The sequence below is a fragment of the Chrysochloris asiatica genome, unplaced genomic scaffold (genome assembly GCF_000296735.1).
Source record: "Chrysochloris asiatica unplaced genomic scaffold, ChrAsi1.0 scaffold00041, whole genome shotgun sequence".
In the NCBI taxonomy this organism is placed as follows: domain Eukaryota; kingdom Metazoa; phylum Chordata; class Mammalia; order Afrosoricida; family Chrysochloridae; genus Chrysochloris; species Chrysochloris asiatica.
The window spans coordinates 3,332,372-3,349,167 of record NW_006408559.1 but is presented as its reverse complement, the minus strand read 5'-3'; the positions used below and the strand labels follow the sequence as shown (position 1 = coordinate 3,349,167).

Sequence of the window (16,796 nt, the reverse complement as noted above, 5' to 3'; positions counted from 1 at the left end):
GCTCCTTGGAGGCCAAGATGGCCAAACTTTGTCTCTCATACTTCAGACATATTGTCAGGAGGGACCAGTTGCTGGAGAAGGATATCATGTTTGGTAGGGCGGAGGGTCAGAGAAAAAGAGGAAGACTACCAACGGAATGGATTGGCCAAGTGGCAGCATCTATGGATTCAAGTGTGGCAACAATAGTGAGGTTGGCCCAGGATCAGGCAGTGTTTCGTACTGCTGTGCATAAGATCGCTATGAGTCGGTACCAAGTCGATGGCACTTAACAACAACAACACTGTAACCTGTTTACTTCCCAGGAGCCTCATGACTGTGACTGTGGTGTGACATTATAATGCATTATTGGGTTTTGCTGAGCACTGTGGAAGGAATGGTTGGTGCCATTTGTCACATCTGGGATTGGAATTGCTAGTCATGTGGTAATTCTGTGTTCGGCTTTTTCAGCAAGCAGCAAACTTTTCCATAGTGGCTGTATTACTTTACATTCCCTCTAGCAATGGATGAGTTTCTTCACAGCCTTGCTAATACTTGTTGTCTTTTGTTTTGTGTTTGCTTATGTGTGTGTGTTTTTGATCATTGTCATTCTAATGGGGGTGGAGGTGGTATCTCATTTGTTTTCATGTTTGTTGGCCATTTAAAGTTCTTTGCCATTTATTTATTTATTTATTGATTGATTGATTGATTGATTGATTGATTGTCTCTTTCTTGTTAACTTGTGGCTCTTTTTCATTTATTTTGGTTATTAGATCCTTATTGGTTATAAGGTCCCCAGAAATGTTTTCCCAGTCCATATAGGTTGTGCTTTCACATTGTTGATAAAGTTCTTTGATGAACAAAATAATGTGTAAGTTTTTATGTGAACATGGATTTCCAGTTCTAATGGGAGTAGAATTGTTGGGTCATATGGCAACTCTGTGGTTAACTTTTTGAGTAACTTCCAAACTGTTTTCCAGAGTGACCTATTTTATATTCTTACCAGCAACATGTGGTTGCACGCCATTTGGAATCCATTCAGTGGCATGTAATAACAACTAGCAATGTATGAGGCTTCCAGAGTCTGCACATCCTCCTTTTATTTCTCTTTCTGATTAGAGCCATCCTAGTGGTTGTGAGGAATCATCTCATCATGTTCTTAATTAGAAGTTCCCTGAGGACTAATGATGCTGAGGATCTTTTCATGTACTTATTGGCCATTTGTATATCTTCTCTGGGGAAATATATATTACAATCTTTGCTCGGTTTATAATTTAGTTTCTCATTTGATTACTGAGCTATTAGGAGTTCTTTGTATATTTTGAACCCAACTTTTTCTCACCACTCATCTGTCAGTTCATCCTACGGTGGTGGCTTGTGTCTTGCTGTGATGCCACCAGTGTTTTAAATATCAGCAGGGTTACTGATATACATTTCAGTGGAGCTGGCACATTAAGAAGAAGGAGAGACAGACTGCTTCTGAATGGTTAGACACTGAAAATCTTATGAGTAGCAGTGGAACATTATCAGATATAATTCCAGAATATGAGTCCCTCAGGCTGGAAGGAGCTCAAAATATGGCTGGGGGAGAACTGCCTCCTCAAAGCAGACTTGACCTTAATAATGTAAATGGAGTGAAGCTTTTAGGACTTTGATTTGCTTCTGAGGACACAACTCAGAATGAGGAGAAACAGCTGTGGTCATCTATCAAAAATCAGAACATGGAATGTATGAAGTATGAATCCAAGAAAACTTGAAGTTGTCAAAAATGAAATGGAACAAATAAAGATCAAGTATTCTAGGTATATTAGTGAGCTGAAATGGACTGCTATTAGCCATTTTGAATCTGACAATCGTATGGTTTACTATGCCATGATGACAAATTGAAGAAGAATGATATCACATTCATCATCAAAAAGAATATGTCAAGGTGTATTTTGAAGCATAGTGCTGTCTGTGATAGTATAATACCCATATGCCGATAAGGAAGACTGGTTAATATCACTATTGAATGGCATCATATTCGTCATCAAAAAGAATATTTCAAGGTTTATCTTGAAGTATAATGCTGATAGAATAATACCCATATGCCTACAAGGAAATCCAGTTAATATCACTATTACTCAAATTTACACACCAACCACCAAAGCCGTGATGATGAAATTGAATAATTCTACCAACTTCTTCAGTCTGAAATTGATCAAACATGCATTCAGGATGCATTGATAATTACTAGTGATTGGAATGTGAAAGTTGTAAACAAAAAAGAAGGATCAGTAGTTGGAAAATATGGCTTTGGTGATAGATATTCTTCTGGCTATCACCTGATAGAATTTTGCAAGACCAATGACTGCATTGCAGATGCTTTTGATGGAATACACAGGAATCAAATTAACTGTACATGTGGGAAGAGACGATGGAGAAGTTCAATATCACCTGCCAAAGCAAGACCAGGGTCTGACTGTGGAATAGACTATTGCTTATATGCAGTTTCAGACTGAAGCTGAAGAAAAGTAAAATGAGTCCACAAGAGCCAAAATAGGACCTTGAATATATAATCCACCTAAATTTAGAGACCATCTCAAGAACAGATATGATGCATTAAACACTAGTGGTTAAAAACCAGAATAGTTATGGGATGACATGAATAGGATGACAGAATAGTTGTGGGATGACATCAAACATGAAGAAAGCCAAAACATCAAAAAAACAAGAGAGAGCAAAATGGATGTCAGAAGAGACTCTGAAACTTGCTCTTGACCAAAAATGTGAAAGAAATTGAGGAAAACGAAGAGTTTGTAAAAGAGCTCAACAGAAAATTTCGATGACAGTTGAGAGACAAAGGTAGGTATTATAATGAAATGTGCAACAACCTGGAGTTAGAAAACCCAAAGCGAAGAACACATTCAGCATTTCTCAAGCTGAAAGAACTGAAGAGCTAATTTGAGCCTTGGCTTGCAATTTTGAAGAATACTATGGACCGAATGTGGCGCGGTGGGTTAATGCGCCAGACTGCAAACCCATTTGAACTGCTAGCACGGTGGTTCAGGCTCACCAGCTGCTCCTTGGTTGCTATGGGTCAGAACTGACTTGATGGCACTTAACAACAACAAATGGACAAAATATTGAATGATGCAAAAAGCATCAAATGAAGATAGAAGGAATACACAGTCATTGTACAAAAAAGAATTGGTCAATACTCAACCATTACAAGAGATAGTATCATATGATAAAGAACCAGAGGTGTTGAAGGAAGAAGTACAAGATGCACTGAAGGCATTGGTGAAAAACACTCTCCAGGAGTTGATAGACTACAAATTGAAATGTTTCAACAAACTTATGCAGCTCTAGCTGTGGTCACTCATCTGTGACAAGGAATATGGAAGACAGCTAGCTAACCAACTGGAAGAGATCCATATTTGTGCACATTCCAAAGAAGGTGATCTAACAGAATGCAGAAATCATTGAACGATATCATTAAAATCATGTGTAAGTAAAATTCTGCTAAAGATAATTAAAAAGTGATTACAGAAGTACACTGAAAGGGAGCTGCCAAAAATTCAAACCAGATTCACAGAGGATACAGAATGAGGGATATACTGACACCATATGGTTCTTTGTTGAAAGCAGAGAATACCAAAAAGATGTTTATTTGTGCTTTATTGATTATGCAAAGACATTCGACTGTTTGCCTCATAACAGAATGGATAACATGAAGGTGGGAAGCCTAGAACACTTAATTGTGCTCATGAGGAACCTGTATAAAGACCAAGAGGCTGTTACTGGAACACAGCAAGAGATTCTGAATGGTTTAAAATCAGGAAAAGTATGTACCAGGGTTGTATCCTTTCACCATATTTACTCACTTTGTATGCTGGACACATAATCCAAGAAACTGGATTCTTTGAAGAAGAACATGGCATCAGGATTGGGGGAAGATTCATTAGCACTGTGTGATAAACAGATGATACCACCTTTTTTGCTGGAAGTGAAGAGGTCTAAAAATACTAATGAAGATCAAAGACTACAGCTTTCAGTATAGATTCCACTTCAATGTAAATGAAAATCTTCACATCTAGACCAATAAATCATGATAAACTGAGAAAAAATTGTCTTGGTCAAAGACTTCATTTTGCTTGAATCCACAGTCAGTGTCCATAGAAGCAACAGTCAAGAAATCAAATGATGTATTGCATTATGCAAGAATGCTGCAAAAGACCTCTTTAAAGTATTAAAGAGCAAAGGTATCAGTTTGAGGACCAAGATATTCCTGACCCAAATGATGATATGTACATGTGAAGATTGGACAATGAATAAGGAAGACTGGACAATGAATAAGGAAGATTGGACAATGAGTAAGAAAAATCCATGATTTGAATTATGGTGTTGGGAGGAGAATATTGAAAGTACCATGAACTGCTAGAAGAACCAACAAATCTGTTGTGGAAGAGGTACAGCCAGAGTGCTTCTTAGAAATGATGCAGTTGGCATTTATGACTGTCTGATGGCAAGACTTCATCTCTAATTCTTTCGACATTTTGTTAGGAAGAACCACTGATGTCCCTGGAGAAGGACATCATGCTTGGAAAAGTAGAGGGTAAGCGAAGAAGAAGATTACCCCCAACACACTGGATTGACCCAGTAGCAGCAGTAATGGGCTCAAACGTAGTAACAATTGTAAGGCTGGTGCATGAGCAGGCTTTTTTTTTTTTTTTTTTTGGTTCAGTTGTACATAGGGTCACTATGAGTCGTAAGTAACAACAACAATGACAAAATATTGAATGATGCAGGAAGCATTGAAAGAAGTTAGAAAGAATACAAAGAGTCACTGTATCAAAAAGAAATGGCTGATGTTTAGGCATTTCAAGAGACAGCATATGATCAAGAACCGATGGTACTGAAGGAAGAAGTCCAAGCTGTATTGGGGAAAAACAAGGCTCCAGGAATTGGCAGAATACCAGTTGCAATATTTCAGCAAATGAATACAATTCTGGAAGCTTTCACTTGTCTATGCCAAGAAATTTGGAAGCTAGCTACCAGGTAAAGCATTTGGAAGAGATCCATATTTGTGCCCAGGTCTAAGGAAGGTGATCCAACAGAATACAGAAATTATTAAATAATATCATTAATATTATTGTAATTAAAGTTATGGTGAAGACAATTAAAAAACCATTGCACCTGTACATCTACAGGGAACTTCCAGGAATTCTAGCGAGATTCAGAAGAGGACGTGGAGCTAGAGATAACATCTCTGATGTGTAATGGATCCTGGCTAACAGCAGAGAATACCAGAAAAAAAAAATGTTTACCTGTGTTTTATTGGTTATACAAAGGCATTCAACTGTGTATATAATAACAAATTATGGATAACATTGCCAAGAATGAGAATCCCAGAACACTTCATGGTGCTCATGAGGAACCTGTACATAGACTAAGGAGATACTGCGTGGTTTAAAATCAGGTGGTGTGTGTTCAAGTTGCATCTTTTCACTATACTTATTCAGTCTGATGTTGTAAAGTGCCGTCGAGTTGGCTCCAACCCATAGTGACCCTATATAGGGTTTCTGAGGAGCAGCTGGTAAGCTTGAACTGCCGACCCTGCAGGTCAGATGGCTTTGCAGTCTGGTGCTTTAACCCACAGTGCCACACCAGGGTTCCATTCAGTCTGTGAATTTAGCAAATAGTTTAGTAGAAAGTGGCATCTCGAGATTAGCGGAAGACTCATTAACAACCTGTGCTGTGTAAATAACTCAACCTTCCTTTCTGAAAGAAAGGAAAGACTTGAAGCACTTACTGATAAAGATCAAAGACTATAGCCTTCAGTGTGGATTGTTCCTCAACAAGGACCAAAAATCCTCACAACTGGAGCAGTAAGCAGTATTATGATAAATGGAGAAAGGGTTTCATTTTACTTGGATTTCTAATCAATGCCCAGCGAAGCAGCAGTCAAGATAATCAAATGATATATTGCATTAGGCAAATTTGCTGCAAAGCAGCTCTTTAAAAGAGGAAAATAGCAAATATGTCACCTTGAGGACTAAGGTGCTCCTGACCCAAGCCATGGTCTTTTCATTGCCCACGTGTGCATGGGCAAGCTAGCACGTGAATAAGAAAGACCCAAGAAGAATGGATGCATTTAAAATATGGTGTTAGTGGGGAATATTGAATATACTATGGACTGCCAGAAGAATGAACGAATCTGTCTTAGAATAAGTGCAGCCAGAATGCCCTTAGAAGCAAGAATTGACTTTGTCTCACTCACTTTAAACATGTTATCTCAAAGGCCAAGTCCTTGGAGAAGAACATCATACTTGGAAACGTAGAGGGCCCGTGGACTAGAGTAAGACGTCATACTGACACATGGGCTGGATTGACACATTGGCTGCCATAGTGAGTTCACACATGGCAGCAGCTAGGAGGATGGTCCAGTACTGGGCCTGTTGGTCACTATGAGTCGGAATTGACTTGGCAGCACCTAACACCAGCAGCTTATTTGAAATTGTTTTATTTTCTGGATGGTTTGACCCTTTCATTATTATGGAATGTCTTTGTTTCTAGTAATATTTCTGTCTTAAATTCTCTTTTGTTTAATATTAATATAGCCTGTCCTGATCTCTTAGTCTTACTGTTTATATGTCATAATCTTTATCCATCTATTTATTTTCATTTCATTTATCCTTTTAATCTAAGGAATTTCTCCTATAGATGTTTGGTTGAATCTCTCAATTGTTTGTCTTTTGGTTAAGGTGGTTAGAAAATTATTGATAAAATTTCATTTCCTTTTGCCATTTTGCTATATTTTTTTTCAGTGTTTCCTATCTTTTTTGTTCCTTTCCTTTCTTATGTTAAGTACATATTTTCAGTGTTATCATTTAAATTCTGCTGTTGATATTGGAGCAGAAATTCTATATTTTGTTGAAATTAAGTTTGTATTAATCTGAAGTAGATTTTGACAAGTGGAGATGCTAAGAAAACAATGAAACAAAATATTAAAATATCAACAGAGGAATTAAAATGATACACAAAAATACATTTTAACAACAACAAAAAAATGGAGCAGCAACAACAAAACGAATCTGGAGACATACAGAAAACAAACATCGAAGTGGCAAAGGGGAATCTAACCACATCAATAAAAATGTGTGAATGGTCCAATCTAAAAGAGCCCAGGTGGCACAATGGTCAAGGCTGGACGGCCTAACAAAAGGCTGGTCATTTGAATCCAGCAGCCACTCCATGAGAGAAAGACACAGTTTCTTCTGTAAAGATGACAACCTAGGGACCCCTCTGGGGCTGTGGCACTGTCCTTGTAGGGTCACTAAGGGTCAGAATCCGCTCGGTGGCAGTGGGTTTGGGCTGGCTTACTGTTCCTTCCCTCTCTGCCTTTGCGCTATTATTGCCAGTATGTTATTATAACGATTGCTTTTTCAGTTTATCCTTAAAGTAATTAAGAAGTGAGGGGAAAATAACTACATAGTTTATATCAACCCACATATATCTGTAGAATAGTTGATTTATGAACTATGGTGTTAGCAAAAAATATTGAAAGTACCACAGACTGTCAGAAGAATGAAGAAATCTATCTTGGTAGAAGTGCAGCCAGAACGCTTCTTAGAGGTAAGGACAGTGAGACTCTTCATTCTTGGTATGTGGAGGGATTAGTCTCTTGGAAAGGACCTCATGCTTGGCAAAGTAGGCCTCGAAGAAGAGGAAGACCTCAGTGAAATGGATTGACATCTGGCAGCAACAGTGGGCTCAAAGATAACAACAGGATCGGGCAGGTTTTTGTTCTGTTGTGCATGAGGTTGCTATGAATCAGAACCAGCCTACATAGTTACCTTTTCTGTTGCTTTTTACGCCGTATGAATTTCATGTCACTGTCTAGAGTCAATTTTCAGTTTAAAGGATTTCCTGTAGTATATTTTGTAAGGCAGGTGTCTTAGCAGTTCAGTCTTTGCTTATCTGGAAATATATTTAACCTTCAGTTTTGCAGGATCCTTTTTGTTGGATGTAGAATTCTTGGTTGATAGTCTTATTCTTTCAGTACTGAATAAGGCAGAGTACTTCCTTCTGGCCTCCATTGTTGTACTGATGCTCGCCTATCCAGTGTGATGAGTAGTTTTCCTTTTGTTGCTGTCTGAACTATTTTGTCTTAAGCTTTCAACACTTTGACTATGATGTGTCTTTGTATGGATCTCTTTTACTTAACTTCATTTTTGTTTAACTTAGACACGCTTCCTAGATTGTTTTTCATCACTTTTAGAGAGTTTGGCTGTTATTTCTTTAAATTCTTTCTTTTTTCTTTTTTTTCACCTTTCCTTCTGGGATTCCTGTTATGTAAATGTTAATATACTTGCTGATGTCCCACAAGTTTCTGAGATTCTGTTCATTTTTATTCATTCTTTTTTCTTTCTGCTGCTCAGATAATCTCAAGTGATCTCTGTTCACATTTGCTGTTCTTTCTTATGCAAGCTCAAATCTGCTGTCGAATTTCTCTAATGAATTTTTCATTTTGGTTACTGTACTTCTCCAGAATCTTTATTTGGTTTCTTAAAAAAAAAAAAAAAAAATCATTCATTCATTTTGTCGATACTTTCTTTTTTGGTGATACGTCATTTTCAGACTTCTAATTCTCTAGACCTAGTTTCCTTTAGTTGTTTGATTTTTTTTTTTTTTTTTTTTTACAGTAGCTTATTTAAAATCTTTGTCTAATAGTTCCAACATCTGGATTTCCTCAGAAATAGTTTCTAGTGACCATTTTTTGTCTGTATTCAGGCCATACTTTTTCTGTTTCATTGCATATCTTCTCGTAGTTTTGTCAAAACTGGACAAAAACAATGTGGCTCCTCTGGTAATCAGATCTGCCTGCCCCACCTGTACCCCCACTATCCCTTGTACTTACAGTTGTTGGTTTTTCTGGTTTAGTGAACCTGGGAATACTTCTGTAAAGTCTGCTGAGTTTGGATGCAGGTAACATACATCTTCTACATTTGCTTGTCTACTTCCCCCCCTCCCCCCAGCCAATTGTGTAAATGCAGCCATGCAAATTTATTATGATTTTTTTTTTTTTTTTTTTTCCTTTTTTTTTTAAAAAAAAAAAAAAAAATTGCATAGTATGTTTACAGAACAATTTCCTGGGAAGGGAGTGGTTGACAAGCAGATGTAGAAAGCACATGTTGTTGTTGTTGTTGTTATGTGCTATGGAGTCCATTCTGACTCACAGTGACCCCCTGTACAGGGTTTCCGAGGCTGTAATCTTTACAGAAGCAGAAAGCCTCATCTTTCTCCCATGGAACAGCTGGTAGTTTCGAACTGCTGACCTTGTGGTTCGCAGCCCAGTTTGTAACTACTACACTACCAGAGCTCCTAGTACCAGAGCGCATGTTATTTGTGTAGAAATATGGTATATTCTTTATTGTGTATTGCCACTGGAGTTAAGTGTTTGGTTAGCTATATGGTCAGAAAGTGATTAGACAGATTTTCTTAAAAGTTTTAAACCAGTAAATCTCACACTGTTTTCCAAGAGACTGTTTGTATGTTAGGGGAGGCTTTCCATGCTCCAGCCATGTCTAACGTGGCCTTAGCCTTCACTTCCTGCTTGTGCAGAGCCTCAAAGTCAAGCAGAAGTGAGGAAGTAGCATTCTGTCAGTCTTCCCCGGCATGTGTATGGCCTTCTAGATCTCCAGGAAAAGGTCATTGATTTTTAGGGCTCCCTATCAGTGTCTCATTCCCTTTTACTTTGACCTTCCTCTTGCTTGTCACGATTGGTATTGCCACTACAAACAGGTGTGTGTCTAAATAAGTATGGTGTTTTGTTTCTTTTTTTATATTAACTTGGGGATAGAGCTATTTTCATTAAACAAGCACTGAGTTGGTTAGATAAAAATTAGCTGAGGATGGGACCTTTTGGGGAACTCCAAACATCATTCCCTCTCCACTGACTACTAGACTGCTGGTTTCCAAAGTTACTATGGAACTGGAGGGAAGGGCAGACATAGGGCAAGTTAAAACTCCAGAAAGCTCACGATTCTTACCAAGATTAAACTGTTTTTGTTTTGTTTTCTTGAAAAATGTGCTAGAATTGTTGCAAGCCTTTCGTTAATTTTTAGAGTTCTAAAAGGTTGATTTTGACAGTTTTTGCTAGTCTTCTTACTGCTTTTATGGATATTCATAGTGGATTTTCAGAGGCCCATCCGCCATGATTTTGGAAGTGCTTCTTGATCTGTCCGTGTTTTTAACCATTGTGTGTAATGTGCTGTTGTACGTGGTCTCTAAATCATGGCCTGTATGTATTTATTGGCAGCCATGAAAGTCCACTCTTTGATTTTATTGAGAGCTGCTTGCGAAATAAACACGAGATGGTTATTTATGAAGCTGCTTCTGCCATCATCCATCTTCCTAACTGCACTGCGAGGGAGCTGGCACCCGCCGTCTCAGGTTTGTTGTGTGTTGGATAGCTCACTGTCTTTATATTGCTATGTTTAGCATCTGTAGGTCTGCAGGATAGGTGTGAAGACTTGCTTTGAAACCTTAGTGTTGTATATGGAACTTTTGCATTCTGATAGCTTATCTGTAGGCACTTTATTTTAGTTGTTGTTTACTATGTAACTTTATTTTCTCAAGTTACTGCTTTTCCATATAAAACTTGTGAACACTTTTTACTTAGAAAGTAACTTTAATACTACCCTAACTTTCTCCTAACTTGAAACTATTTGCTCTCCTAATTTGAAACATTTTGTGTTAAATTAAAATGTAATGAATCTATTGATTATTTTAGAAGAACAAATTTTGTTGTCTGTTCTTTTAAGGTTTTTATAACTAAACAAATAGTGCATTTTTGCATGATACATTTTTCATGTAAATTTTTTTAAAAACATTTTATTGTGAATTGCATAAAGGTTTACAGACAGATCATCAGTTTTGCATTCAGCAAATGATGCCCTTTGTTAACTTGATGCTGTGAGCTAATCAGTATGTAGAATCTGAGTATGGTTCTTTGGGTACTATACTTTCAGGTATATAAAATATGATGAAATGAGCCGTATTTACCGTGTGGTGATTTGTTCTTTCTGGTTTTAGTTCTTCAGCTTTTCTGTAGCTCTCCTAAGCCAGCCTTGAGATACGCAGCTGTGAGGACCTTGAACAAAGTAAGTGACTCTTTCCTAACTGTTGACTGATATCAGTGATTGATTGCCAAATCTTGAGTGTGAAGCATTTTACTTTTTCTCCAAGGTTAATAGATGTGACTTGTAGATTTCACTTGGATTGATGGCCTTTGGTGTGGCCATTTTTATGGTCAATCAACTGAAGAACATAATTTATTTCTTGATGTCTTAATAAGCACTTTTTAGTCACGAATCACACTGTCTTGCATGGTGGCCATTTAGCCCAATGTGGCTGTTTCTATTAAATTAACTAAACAGAAAATTCAGTTCCTCAGTAACACTAGCCCCTTCCATGTGCTCAGTAGCCAGCTGTGGTTAGTTAGTCGCGCTCCTGTTGAACTGTGCGGATACAGACCATTTCCAGCACTGCGGAAATCCTCGTGGGGGGAGCTGTTCTGTTCCAGCACTACCCATTAGAAACCTGATGAGAGCTACATATGTGCTTTTAAATTGCATAGTAAAAGTGTTTTAGAGATGAAATTGATTTTATTTTATTATCATTATTTTTAAGGTTTTTATTGTGGATTGAGTGAAAGTTTACAGGGCAGATCATCGTTTTGCATTCAATAAATCATACACCTTTGTTCATTACAATGATTATAATCTCCTCCATGTACCATCAGTTAACAGTATTTCACTCTAGTCACTTTAAAAAAAACAAACAAAAAAACAAAAATACACCACTCAGGCATATATAATAATTGACACCACCAAAGGGCACATTCTGTAAGTCTACCTCCTGGCCGCCATCTCTTAGTCCCTCTCTTCACATGAATCTAGAGTCCTCAGCTGCTCCCTCTCTCTGTCCCTGTCTTTACCTCCATCTCTGGTATCGCTGCTTCTCTGGATAAGGTCTCACATTCTGCTTTTGCTCCTCTCCCTTGATGGTCTTAGGTTCCTTTGTATTTGGACTGTTAAGACTAACTACTGCCCCATTTTTGTTACAAAACTTCTTCATTTACAATTGTGACAGTCGCAATTAGTCATGGTAACAATTACTCACTGTTGAATCATAAGAATCTTGTCCCCATCTCTTTTAACCAGACCCATGTAGACAAGATGAAAACTATTCAGTGGGTTAAATTCATTTTAATAGTATGTGTTATTTAAGCTAATATATTTGAGATGTCATTTCAACATGTAATCAGTATAAAAATTATTAAAGTGTTTTCTTTTTATTTGTAATTCTTTTATACCAAGTCCTCAGCATCAAGTATATAGTTTTTTTCACTTTATAGCATATTTCAATTTGGACTATTCACATTTCAGATGTTCATTAGTCACATATGGCTACTGGCTACTGTATCAAACAGCATAAGGCTAGTAAGTGCAGCACAGAAGTAATAAATTAAATAGCCATAGAACATTTTAAAATAAAAGTTTCATGTGACAGACCTATCATAAGGCAGTACCACTATCATCAGCTTAATAAGCTAATTATATGAACAATTGGAGAGAGAATTTAGAGTAGCATGGAAGAAGCTTTTCTATAGAACAATTTTAATTTTATCATTAGGAGCTGATATTGATCCAGCATCTATAATTTTGAAGCTAAATGTGTGTCAGAATTGCGTTTTCTGTGAATTTTAGAAAGGCAATATGATGCTGTCTTTGTACTATATACTAGTCCCTATGAACTTTGAGTAGTACCCCACCCCTAGATATAGCCATACTTTAACAAAAAACGTATTGATTGTCATTATAGTTGGTAGGTGCCATTGAGTGTGAACTGACTCACAGCAATCCCAGGTACAACGGAACAAGACACTGCCTCGTTCTGCACCATCCTCACAATTGTTAGGTGTGAGCCCATAGTTGTAGCCTGGTGCCAGTCCATCTCATTGAGGGATCCTCTTTTTCATTGACCCTCTGCTCTACCTAGCATGATGCCCTTTTTTGAGGATTGGTCCCTCTTGATGATATGGCCAACGTACATGAGCCAAAAAAGTCTTGCCATCCTCACTTGTAATGAGGATTCTGATGTTTGTATTCCGTGGAACCTGTTCTGACTCATAGAGACCCTGTATAGGGTTTCTGAGGAATGGTTGATGGATTTGAACCATAGACCTTATGTTTAGCATCTTATCCTACAGCGTCATCATTAAGTGGAATAAATGAAGAATGGAATCGTTTTACATCAGTCCAGGTTTATGTTTTGCAATTAAGTGAATTTTGATGCCAACATTTTGGTTTATAGTGTGTTCTGGATTTTAAAATTGTGAGCAAGGGATCGTGAGCCAGTATTGGGGTAAGCAGAGAGGTAGAGCAATATGAACAAAGCAAGGAAGCTGGAGAATGACGTGTGTCTAACAACCACATATCATCCAGGTTGGCCACAGTGTGCTTGTTAAAATCAGAAACATTTTCTAAGAGATAATTAACAATATTTGTTAAGCGGTGTTCCCATGCTCAGTTCTGTTTGCAGAGATCCTAACATCTAATAGAGTAAATGTACATGTACATAACTAACTGTAATAAAGGGTCCTGGTATGGCACTTAGGATCAGCACTGGACTGCTAACCAATGGCAGTTCAAACCCACCAGCCACTCCTTGGGAACCTTATGCAGGGTCGCTATGAGTCAGACTGACTTTCTGGTTCTTAACAACAATGGTAATATAAAAACAAGCCATTGATAATAAAAGGCAGACTGTGATACTGCTATAAAGACTATAGGAGCCTAAGGGATACTGCTGTGCTATATGAGTCATCGATCAAATGGCATACCTTAGTACTTGAAGATGGTTTTCTTAAGAGAATTACTTGTAATCTATTATTTTCTGAATATAAAGAACCAAAATAGCCCTGACTTTAATGACTATTTCTATCTCTTTGTCTTTTTTTTCCTTTAAATCTGACCTTTCTCAACAGCAACTTGCCTAACTTTACTTCTTGCCCTTCCACAAGGTGGCAATGAAGCATCCCTCTGCTGTTACTGCCTGCAATCTGGACCTAGAGAACTTGATCACAGACTCCAACCGAAGCATTGCTACCCTGGCCATTACGACACTCCTCAAAACAGGAAGTGAGAGCAGTGTGGACAGACTCATGAAGCAGATCTCTTCTTTCGTATCTGAAATCTCAGATGAGTTCAAAGTAAGAGTCACTATACAGCATCACTAGGTGTGTGGAGGGGTGCAGACTACACCAGATGATGCAGTCAGAGGAGGCGGGGGGACACCAAAGTGACTGTCTACAATTTTTGTTCAGTGTTTTGGCAGAAATTTATTTAAAAACAAAAAAACAAAAAAAACCCTGTAGTTAGTTAAAACAACAAAAACACTTTTGTTAAGTCAGGCTTACATGTATCCATATGCCTACGAGGCTAAAGCTCATGCTGATTTACTTTTTGAACCTTCTCATGGGCTCCAGCCAGAGCTGTCATTGTTACCCAGTTAGAACGGTGCTTCGAATCCCATGGTTTTGCCTGCTCCCACTATTGTGAGTAAAGGTGTAGTTTTAATTTATTACTGCCATTACATTCAGTGATATTCGGGAGTTAGGATTTACAAGGCTATGAATACAATAACTATTACTAAGGACTCTGTATGGTCTGGTATGGGAGGAGGTCCATCGGGGAGGGGGGTGGAGGTGGGGTGGGATGGGGATAGTGGTGGTGGTAGACACTGAATGGGATCCTGATTTCTCCCCACGTATGTGTGCCTATTCATTTTCTTAACTGTTTTTTGATGAGCAGAAGTTAAAAATTTTTTACGAAGCTTAGCTTAGCACTTTTTCTTTCATGGTTATTGGTTTTTGTGTTCCTCTAAGTCACAAAGATAGTCTCTCTCCTTTTTTTTAATGCTCTGTGGTTTTGGATATTATATTCTGGTGTATGAGACAACTGGAGTTACTATTTGTGTATATTGTGTGTGTGATAAGTTCAGTTTTTTCCATACCCAGTTCTTCCACTTTGATTTGTTGAAAAGCCTTCCCTTTCCCCATTGAGTGCTTTGGCATCTTTGTTTGAGAAGCAGAAAACCTTCTCATTGCAGGTGTGTTTCTAGACATGGTATCTTGTTCCAGTGATTAAGTCAGTCCTTGAGCTAGTACTGCACTGTGGATTAACTTGATGGTACTGCGACGTAAGCATCAAGTAGTATAAGTATTTTTTTGTTGTTGTTGTTTTGTTTTCAATATATAGGTTCCTTTGTATGTTCACATAAAATTTTGAACTATCTTACCAATTTCTAGAAACCAAAGCCTGCTAGGATTCTTATTAGCATGACATTGAATCCACAAATTAATTTGGGGAGAATTGACATCTTAATAATATTAATTCTTACAATTCATGAATATGACATATTGTTGTTAGATGCCATTGAATCTATTCATAGCAACCCTATGCACAGCAGAATGAAACACTGCCTGGTCCTTCACTATCCTCACAATTATTGTTACATTTCAGTCCATTGCTGCTGCCACTGTGTCAGCCCATCTTGATGGGGGTCTTCTCTTTTCTGTTGAGCCTCCACTTTACCAAGTATGATGTCCTTCTCCAGGGACTGGTCCCTCCTGAGAACAAGTTCAAAGACTTGAGAGCTGAAGTCTTGCCATCTTTGCTTTTAAGGAGCATTCCAGCTACACTTCTTCCAAGACAATATTCCTCCAACACCAGAATTCAACTGCATCAGTTCTTCTGTGGTCTTCCTTATTTACAGTCCAACTTTCACATGCATATGAGACTATTGAAAATACCATGATGAGTCAGGTGCACATAAGTCCTTAAGTTGTATCTTTGCTTTTGAGCATTTTACAGAAATATTTTTCAGCAGATCTACCTAATACAATACATCATTTGATTTCTTGTCTGCTGCTTGCATGAGCGTTGATTGTTGATCTGAGCAAAATGAAGTCTTTGACAATGTCAGTATTTTTTTTTTCCCCATTTATCATAATGTTATTTATTGGTCCAGTTGTGAGGATTTTCATTTTCTTTACACTGAGTTGTAATCCACATTGAAAGCTGTAGTTTTTAATCTTCATCAGTAAGTATTTTAAGTCCTCTTTGTTTCCAGCAAGCAAAGTTGTATCATCTACGTATAGCAGATTGTTAATGAATTTTCCTTTACTCCTGATGCCATGTTACTTTCATACTTTCCTCAGGTTATTTGTTCAGCATACAGATTGAATAAGTATGGTGAAAAGGTACAATCCTAGCTCACACCTTTTCCTGATTTAAACAACTGCCTCTTGGTCTACGTACAGGTTCTTCGTGAGCACAATGAAGATTTTTGGAATACATGCCCTCCACAATTTTGTCCATAGCTTGTCATGATCAACACAGTTGAAAGCCTTTGCATAATCAGTAAACCACAGATAATTATCTTTCTTTGCTTTCAGCCAAGATCCATCTCATATCAGCACTGATATCCCTAGTTCCAGCCCTCTTCTGAATCTGGCTTGAATTTATTTATTATATTTTTTTATGATTTCTGCATTTCATTGGGTCATCTTTCATTGGAATGGTACAAATGTGGATCTCTTTCAATCAATGTCCAGGTTACTGCATCCAGTGCTGCATCAGTTTGTTGAAGTATTTCTGTTTGTATTCCATCAATTCCTGGAGCCTTGTTTTTTTGCCAGTGCCTTCAGTGAAGCTTGGACTTCTTCCTACAGTATCACTGGTTTTTGATCATATGCTACCTTTTGAAAT

The 16,796-nt window shown here is 37.8% G+C and overlaps 1 protein-coding gene across 1 annotated transcript in view; it reads left to right on the top strand.

Moving 5' to 3' along the window:
• Nucleotides 1-16,796, top strand: part of COPG2 (coatomer protein complex, subunit gamma 2) — a 176,032-nt gene that overhangs the window by 72,663 nt on the left and 86,573 nt on the right. The window contains exons 10-12 of the mRNA XM_006861142.1: nucleotides 10,280-10,413; nucleotides 11,056-11,123; nucleotides 14,048-14,236. Of these exons, the coding sequence (XP_006861204.1) occupies nucleotides 10,280-10,413; nucleotides 11,056-11,123; nucleotides 14,048-14,236 (391 nt within the window). The remainder of the gene's footprint in view (nucleotides 1-10,279; nucleotides 10,414-11,055; nucleotides 11,124-14,047; nucleotides 14,237-16,796) is intronic.